We start from the raw sequence: 10,069 nt of genomic DNA, 5'->3' as shown, positions 1-10,069 counted from the left end.
TAGCTAAGCCTTAAGTGATAAAAAAAGTAATATTTATTGATTATGTAATATTGGAAAACCTAATTATCATACCCAAGTCTTTAAGTGAAGAAACTAGTCTCAGACAAACTAGTTGCGAAACATCCAAGGCTACTACTCCCGTTGTTGTAACCATTTAAGCACTTTTTTTTTGCCATTGAATGAGTTGTGTATGATAATTCTTTATATTTTTGGCTAAAATAGAATCATATTTTAGGGTTAGATTTAAAAAAAATTGAATACTGACTGAATACTGAATACTTTCTTAATCTCATTGCTACGATTCCATCATAGATTTTATACGACACGTTGAGCATAGTTAAAGGCCTAAGGTTCTCTATAGATCTTGGATCCTTATCCTCTTTTGGTATAAGAATTAATTTCTCTATTGAAATGTGTTTTTCAAAAAAAAACCTTTGGCAATATATTTCTTGAAAACTTCTTCTAACAATGGGGAAAGAGGCGTAGTATATTTCTTATAAAATTCCATTGGAAAGCTATTAGGTCCAGGAGATTATTTTTATTTCATTATATGACCTAATGAATTCTCTGATTTCTTCAACACCAACTTTCTCTTCTAATGCCTTCTTAAAAGACCCTTCCATTTTTGTTACATTAAATATATCACCAATTTTAACCTCACCAGCAAAGTATGCTGAGTTGAAAATACATTTTATGTATGACTTTTTATTATAATCTATGCAGTCTCTGCACCTATACATTTCTTGATAATATTTAGTAACCATTTTGGTCACCTTCCTTGGATTGGTCTCCACTCTGCCATGTGCATTCAGAAGTACCCTCTCATCTTTCATGGACATTCCACTTTGTTCAATTTGCTTTCTCCTATTGAGAAGTACCTATTCTTTTGGAACACAATTGAGCCGAGACCTAATTAAGTGCCCTTGAGAATAAGTTAAGAAATCTTTTGTAATTCTTAATTTGTAGCCGTATTTCCACTACCTATATCTCTTGCCTTGACTAGGAGTAGGTTATCATGCCTTCTTTTCATTTAATCGCTCAATTTAACACCTACATTAATATACTTTCTTCCAGAGCAGTCTAGAATTAATTTTAATGCATGTGACGGAGATTTTATCTTATTTATGCTTAATTTGATAAGAATATCTTTGATAATATATTCAATTTCCAATGATTCTTGGAATGTTTTTTTTAGTCTAATATAGTTAACATAATTACGCTATGATTTAACATCCCAGTGACTATCGTTTCATAATCTGATATAATCGGAAATAAATCCTCAGATACAAATAAATAGTCTAACCTCGAGCTCTTACTAACATACTCCCAAATTCTAATAAAAAAGTAATGTTCATGAGTCTTATTTAACTTTATGGCTGCATCCTCCAGGTTTCTTTTACTCAACCCATTTCTGCCGATTTGTAACGATAGTTACCACATGAAATTAAGTTTTATACATGTTCAGAAGGAGTATTGTTGTTTTTTATCCAGTACATGTAGCAAAATTTAATTTTAAACATCAACAAGAATAGACATGTTGCATCATGTCACAACCCTTGCTCAGAAAATCGTTAGTTTCATCTACTATTTAGTAATAATGTCTGATTTTTATAGTTTGATCCTATGGCGGAAAAACTATTGTTTAATATTATTATTAAAAATATTCCTACAACTTATTGATTCTATAAGACAAAATAACTATTATTGTAACTATAGTTACCATTCGGTAGTACATACACTTCACTAAACAACTAAACAAAAAACTCATCTACTTGACTTCACAAGCCACTTCGTGATTTCTATTTTGACGTCCTACCACACTACACTGAAGCATCCTGGTCCTACAGAAGTTTCGAAATCTTTAATAAATCAAGCAAGGTTAAATAGATAATCTTATTGGCCAGCAAATGAGGACTCTAAGAACGGAAGATGCCGGAATCGTGGACGTCGTTCAGCATATATTTGCAAAATGTGCAACTTACCTGTTCACCCAGAGTGTATGGAGGCATTCTATACAAAAACAATTATTAGATACATGTATGTTTAGATTATAATTTGATTGTAAATAGTAAAATCAGTAACTCATACCACAATAAGGATATCTACGTGCCTGCTTAACCACTTAGGCTTTAATTCCCTTTTAATCATTAGAAAAATTTCCCTTGAAGGATGGTTAGACAATTTTTTAATAGCAGACACTAGCAAAACATCATAACCATTGGGAAAAATAACTTGAATTCACTTCCAACATTCTAGTATCGTATATAGACAATACATCAGGATAAAACGACAAGAGATAGTCAATTGTTTTTTTACGTTTACTTTTGCCCGAAATAGAATTAACATTGGCTGAAATTAACTTTATCTTTATACTTAACATAACAGAAAATTAGTGGGGGGTGTCATGCCTTTAAATGAGGATTTCTTAAGATACTCGTAAATAAAAACTATTTTCTTGTAGGTCATGCATCCGATAACGTATTGTCACAATCGTTAAAGAATGAAAAATAATATTTGATACTTGTACTTGGATAAGTTTTGTATATTATTGATTATAAATTAAATCACATAATTATTAACAACCTCACTACATGAGGTTATAAGGAAAATTTTATGCACGATACAGTTAAAATAGTATATACAGAGCATATAATCTATATTATTAACTAATAGTATTTAAAATAAATAAAGGGTGATTTTTTAAGAGTTGTTTTTTAAGAATCGAATAAAACACTTAAATTTGCAGCATAGAATCAAAAATTTTATTGAAATCAATAAATTAGCCTTTGCCATTTACGTTTTAAAGATAACTTCATTTAAATGTTGTCCGCGGCTCCGTTTCAAATGGTCTATTCGGAAGGTCCAATTTTGCGCCACTTGTTCGAGCATTTCGGGCTGTATTCTACGAATCACGCGTGTTATGTTATCCTGTAAGGCTTCAATCGTGTTCGGCTTGTCCACATAGACTAACGACTTTAAATAACCCCACAAGAAATAATCAAGAGGCGTTAAATCGCACGATCTTGGTGGCCAACTTACAGGCCCATTTCGTGAGATAAGCTGCTCACCAAATTCATCCTTCAACATGTTCATTGTTTCACGAGCTGTGTGGCATGTGGCGCCGTCTTGATGAAACCACATGTTAACCAAGTTCAACTCAGCTAACTGGGGCAAAAAAAAGTCGTGTATCATGGCTCGATAGCGTTCGCCGTTGACGGTAACGTTTCTTCCACGATCATCTTTGAAGAAAAATGGACCGATGATGCCACCAGCCCATAAACCACACCAAACTGTCGTTTTTCCGGATGCATCGGTAATTCATTTATAGCATGTGGCTGTTCATCACTCCAGATGCGACAGTTTTGCTTATTTACGTATCCGTTGAGCCAGAAATGAGCCTCATCGCTGAACACAATTTTTCGATAAAACAGCGGATTTTCATCGAGCTGTTCTAACGCCCATTCACCAAACATTAGACGTTGTGGTAGGTCATTAGGCTTCAATTCTTGCACAAGCTGAATTTTATAGGCTTTCAAACCCAAATCGACACTTAAAATTTTCCATGTGGTTGAGTAACACAAGCCCAATTGCTGAGAACGGCGACGAATTGACATTTCACGATTCTCATTAACACTGGATGCTACGGCTGCAATATTCTCTTCAGTACGCACTGTACGCATGCGAGTCGATGGTTTAATGTCCAGCAAAGTAAATTTCGTGCGAAATTTGGTGATAACAGCACGAATTGTCGATTCACAAGGTCGATTATGACGACCATAATATGGTCGTAACAAACGATGCACATTTTTCACAGAGCACGAATTTTGATAATAAATTTCAACAATTTGCAATCGTTGCTCATTTGTAAGTCTTTCCATGATAAAATGGCAGAGTATACTGAAAACTTTCCACTTTAACAGCTGACGTAAGGGCGCCATTATCAAGCAGTGCTGCCAACTGAAAAACTTAACTCTTAAAAAATCACCCTTTATATAATAATGCGTCTGTCTTAATCGAAATAGATTTTTTTAGAAAATAAATATGCCCTTAAATTTTGGAGACCTCTCAGTTTGAAAAAATTAATTTTAGTCAAAAATTCACTTTTCAAATGTTATGATACTTCATATGCAATATTTGTAATGAAATAAAATTTCTTCATTGGATACTTGAATTAACGATACTCTATATTTACAAAGTTGTTAAGGAAAATATGTTGTAGTTTAAGTAAAACAAATATAACGAAATGAGCACAAAGGAATTATTATGAAGATACATATTAAAAATTCGATATATTTCATATTAAGGTGTTTCAATAATATAAATAGAAACTTATATGGAGAAATTTTCTTTTCGTACCAATTTTTTTTTTTTTTTTTTTGATAGAAATATAATGTCAATCTAATAATTGGAGTTAATTATTATTACAAAATATGTTTTTTGATTCTTGACAGCTTGATCCGTTCAGGCAATCCTTCATATTCGTATATTTTTTATGATTTTCTTTTTTCAAATGCAGCGCTTCATCATAAACGTGTTTTTCAACCTGTAATTAAAGTTTTGTTTAATGTGGTGTGACAAAATTAAATCATTTAACTTAACACAATCAAAATTACTTAACATATAAACAATCATCAAATAACTTTGTAAAAGTGCTAAACATGGCTAAATATATTAAATTAAGCAGACCGTGTATTAAAAAAATGAACTGAAATAGTTTTTGCAAAAATATAAAAGCACAGCAAAAAATAAAACGACTACAATTTGAAATAATAAACAAATGAACTATTAAGGTAATTAAATTTTGTAATTTATTAACTATTTCACAGATTTAGGGTCAAAAATATCAATTGAATTTTTAAAATAATAAAAAACAAGAAGAGGTTGGGATTCCAACACTTTATAATTTCTAGGTTTTATAGTATAACATTATATTTTAATTTCATAAATGACTCTTTGGGAATTTTGATAATTAAATTAGTACCCATCCCTTTTGACAAGTTTGCGTGTATTATTTATATTAATAAAAATCTAAGTGTATCGGTTTGAATCTTTGAACCCAATGAAGTAATTTTTTGATGCAAGGCAGAATAATGAAGTCAATTTATATCTAGCAGTCGCAAAGTAAATATACAGGGTGCATTATTTATAATACACCTTAGTGTACATCATAAAGATATTTTGATCTAAGAAATCATATTTATTAAATCTTACGGGCGTTTTGGATGTAACATCGAAAGTGTATACAGCGTGCACAGTATATAGTGTTCCCTGATGTATATAATATACATATTTTTGATTTAAGAAGGAACAATTTAGTTGTATTAATGAAATATTGCAGGCGTGTTGATGAGACTGGTTTCATTTACAACTTTTTTCTAATTTTGAAACTAATAAGTAGCACGGAAAAGTTGCAATAGGGTTTGAAAATAATCAGTACAAAATTTTAGTGTTCTACGACTTTATCTTCAGGTAAAACATTTTTTTCAAAACTATTGATAATCTTTTCTTATTTTGATTATATTTTTTGATAAACCCGTAAAAAAAATTATGAAATAAAATTGTTAGATATAAATAATGTCTTAAAATAGTTATGACTGGATTTTCTACAAAAGGAGTTATTTATCCAGCAAAAAGAAGAAAATTGATAAAACTTTGATGATTCACGTTAAGGTGCACCAGTTTTAATCCATTCTAATGAAAAGTTTAAGTGATAATACATTCAAAAGCTAATTTATTATTTTATTTTACATTTAAAATCAATTATTCTAAATTTTGCATCATTTGGAGGGTCTCCGAATTTTTGTAGATTTTTTCCCCCCATTATTAAACTGATTGCCTAAAATGAATATTTTATTATTTAAATAAATGAGCCAAAATATAGAAAAATAATATAAGTAAATTAACTCAGAATTTTAACTTATTTTTGTTTTCAAAATTTGTTATTTCTGCTCGATATTGCAATTTATTTCTAATAGAACCATCTCTAGAACTAGCGTTAATTACACGATGTGAAGTAGCTGTTACCAGTTTAACACATCTTTGAACTGATTGTGCGTGACAATCAAAATAAGCAATTTCTAATTTTTAACCATTACTTCAAGGTCCTTCTTTGAAATGTTTCGGAGAACCGGTGGTGCTGCTACTTGACATTTGTACCACACAACAATCTCGGTGTAATTTTTTGTATAAAAGTTTACTTGTGGGATTTGAAACATTCTGTTATTATCGCTATTTTCAGTTCCCCTAGCTTTTGTTATTCTTCGCAATGCCAACTCCCGAATGTGGTCCTGCTCATCAAACAACATACTAACAAGTAGGTTTTCTGAGTGTGCAAAAGAAACATTTCTTTCAATAACAAGGTCCACAACAGACTTAAGATTTTCTGATAAAAATATGGAGCAAACAATCAGTTCAAAAAAGACGTTTTTTTGCTTGATTAGAAACCACACTGGAGCGTAGACTTTAAGTATGTCATGCAAGTTGCAAGTTTTTTGATGGATTATGAGTACTTTCATAAAGTCTGAGTAAACGATTAACAGTAGTAGGTCATTTTGAGTCTGCCAATTCTCCAGGTTTACAGTTTGACAGCTCAGGAGTACAGAAACCAGTAGAAACGTCATGAAAAAATTTATACATATATTTTTGATCTGTTCTTAGTTGATCAACCACATTATTCGTCGAGTGAGGTAAGGAACGATAGTTTCATTTTCGCAGACTCCCAATCATTTCCCAATTTGTACGGAATATTCTTAAAGATCCAAAGTGCCACCATATAAACACAAAAACAAATCAGGAAGGGGTAAGTCATTGGCATGAAGCAGAAAAGAAAGCAGCATAGTAATGGTTTCTCTAAATATTTTCCACCTCTCCAACCAAGTTGTAGTTCCGTCACATCCAACAGAAATTATGCCATCTAAATAAACCTTGCTTCCCTAATAAATTTGTGATCGAAGTAAAAATGGTCCTACATGTAACACGACTTGGTGTTGTGTGTCTAACAAAAAAATGATCAAAGTTCTTATACAACTGAGATGTGATCTTAAATAACTTCTTTGCAATGGTAACGGTTATTTATCTGAGTTTTGTCTTTTCGTCCATCAAAGTAAATACTTCTAATGGCAACTCCTTCAAAAGCTTTTGAAGCTTCTACCCGAGCTATAGATAAAGCTTTGTGAATTTGGTTTGTATCAATAAATAGATTTAAATTTTCGACAGAAACCAAGCCAAAGTCAGTAAACACTGTATATGCAACAGCAACTACAGATAGGGTCGATAAACCGTTCCTATCAAAGACCTTTGCAAATGTTGGCAACGGCAAATAATTTCGTTTAACCGTTGAAGTCGATGGGGTATCTGTACACATTCTGAGAGGTGAGGGTCACACCAAAAAATGACCATAGGTGTAGATTTTGCACTCTAACGAGTGCCCATTCTCTTTCAGTAATAAAAAGATCTTAAAATTCATTTTTATATTATTTTAAAAACACGGTTTAAATCTGAGAAGACGTAAATTTTTACAAAACTTTGACGAGCGGTAGAACCCTCCAAACGATGCACAATTTTTTTTTTTTTTACTATTTCTGTATGAGTAAAATTACGCAAATTTTGATACCACTTGTGCTTACATGGCTCAAAAAATACATTAAAAGGACACCATAATAGAAATGTCTGATTTTGAGGAAAGTTTGTCAAGCAGATATGTAAGGAACTATAAAAATGATAACTAAACTAAAAATGCCAATATTAAGTAAAATTTGTGACCGTGCAGCAATTTCTAATCGTACTGCAGCTACAGTAGTACTTAAAGATTTTGGAATAATTGATAATCAAAACAATGAAGACGTGATTCACCGTCAAAATATTTACAGAAAAGATTAAAAATTGTAAAGCTCGCATAAACTTTAATAAAACTATATCAGCAACCTATTTTAATAGTGAGAAAGATGAAACCTAAACTTAGATTGATATAATAAAAAAATATTCAAAGTAATTACGGACGAATATATAAAGATTATAATAGAAGCTAGATCAGACTATCTGGGATATGTAACTCCTGCCTCTGAATCTGAATTAAACATTATCTCTTCGATTCTTATTTTTCTACAAAATGAAAGTATAAATACCCAAGACTTACGGACACTTGGAAGTGATGTAACTATGACAAAAAGTAGATTCAAGAAGGGGATTATTTCTTACCTAGAAATAATAATTGAAATGCTTCTTCCATGGGTTATTTGCCTTGTACATGAAAATGAAAAATCCTTCCAAAAACTTCCAGGAAATTGCTCTATTTACCATGAATTTATATGGTTCAAAATAAAAAGTAAACTGCCCATTATAAAAGTTTCTAAACAACTTTTTAATCAATAAAACGACAATGAAATATACGCCCTCAAATCCAAGCAATTGTCAATTCAATTTTACAAAGAAACAGGTACTTTTGTCATTCTAAAAACATTTTGACATCGATAATAACAGATGAAGGAAGCCGTATCCGTGAAATTGGGCCGCACCGACTATTGGAAGCAAGAAAAAATAAGAATTCGAACACGTTTAGAAAGTTTAGTATTCCAGGTATTTAGTTTCATGTGGAAAGTTATAAAATGATAGAATGCAAAGAAAATATTTCAGAACTGCCAACTAAAATGCACATAAAAGACGAATGAATATGCAAAATAATCAGATTATGATATATGAAAACTTTTTGGATGTACCACGCACGCCGAGGCGGTAAAACGTATCATCAAATTAGTAACAAAAGAATGGGAGAGCATTTGAGGAGAAAATGATATATGCGGGTTCGTAAAAGCAACTTTAGCTTCAATAATAATACAAAAAAAAAAAAAATGAATGAGTTTAAAACTAAGGGTCGGTATAAATTTTGAAAACTGTTTATTATTGACTTAAAAGCCTGTAGATTTTAGGTGTGTATATGTGTTTTTATTTAAATGTGTGTAAGAATATAAAATTGGAATAATAAATAAGTTATTTGTCATCAATAATTGTAATGGGCTTATGAATTGAAGAGGTATACCAATATGGGGGATATAGAATGTATAATTGATTGGATAAGCCCAACAATCTTTATTCCAAAAAAACAATGGATAATGTATATATTTGTGACTGACTTCCATCAATAAAAAAAATATATTAAGAGATCTGTCCATCCATTTCCCTTTGCATATGTTATAATTATTGCTAAATCTGCATGTTTTAAATGTTTTACTAAAGTTGATAATGTGAAGGAATATAAACAAGTTGAACTAAATTAAAAGAGAAGATAATGAATAACTTTTTTTTCTCTCGATATTGCTTTACTCCTGCGAGATTATACAAGTCAGACATAAAAGTCAATTTTGCTGGATTTATAGTGTATCCAGAAGGCGTGAGTCAAGACCAAAAGAAGATTAAAGCAATCAGCAATTTGTTTACAGGCCTAAAATTGAAAATTGCTCTCATTTCTAGGATTAATAACCAATTCAATTGTCATCCCAATATAGCAAAGTTATATTTAAACTTAAGGAAACAATAACGGAAAGATGTTGTATTTCAGTGGTTTATAGGCTGGTTCAATTTATGTCATACAGTTTTAACAAAACTTCCTTTGGATGAAAAAAATATTGTGTGTTTATTTTTATATACGTCGAATCAGCTATTTGGCCTCTTTAGGCAAAATTTGTAAATTAATTACTTTTTGGATCTCGTGTGTACCCAAGTTTGTAATATTTTTCTGTATAAGGGGTACAACGATGTTAATTTTAAATATAATTATGTATATACAAGGTGGCCCAGATTAATCGAAAAATCTTAATAGGCTTATAACGAATGAACTAGATGGGATAGAATTATATTTTTTTAACATTTAATTAACAGCTACATTTAATTATTCATAATGAGATCCGCCTCACTTGATAACTTGGAAGCTTTCGCAGGCCCAAGCAACCTCGTGCAGATCAACTTTAGCCTTTTTACGGGTTTTAGACTTGCTCAGACAAATGATACTTGGCACAATCCTCATACTTGACCCTCCTCCGGGATAGAAATCCCATGGCTCCAGGTCCGGGCTGTT

At 31.3% G+C, this 10,069-nt stretch overlaps 1 protein-coding gene across 1 annotated transcript in view; it reads right to left on the bottom strand.

Moving 5' to 3' along the window:
• Positions 1-4,258: 4,258 nt before the first annotated feature.
• LOC121126698 (protein LSM12 homolog A) overlaps positions 4,259-10,069 on the bottom strand; it is a 29,722-nt gene continuing 23,911 nt past the window's right edge. Inside the window, exon 5 of the mRNA XM_040721998.2 lies at positions 4,259-4,543. Within this exon, the coding sequence (XP_040577932.1) occupies positions 4,412-4,543 (132 nt within the window). The 3' untranslated portion in view covers positions 4,259-4,411. The remainder of the gene's footprint in view (positions 4,544-10,069) is intronic.

Source organism: Lepeophtheirus salmonis, chromosome 12 (genome assembly GCF_016086655.4).
Source record: "Lepeophtheirus salmonis chromosome 12, UVic_Lsal_1.4, whole genome shotgun sequence".
NCBI classification, from domain to species: domain Eukaryota; kingdom Metazoa; phylum Arthropoda; class Copepoda; order Siphonostomatoida; family Caligidae; genus Lepeophtheirus; species Lepeophtheirus salmonis.
Note: the sequence above shows the minus strand (reverse complement) of the source record. Positions and strands in the feature narration are given on the sequence as shown.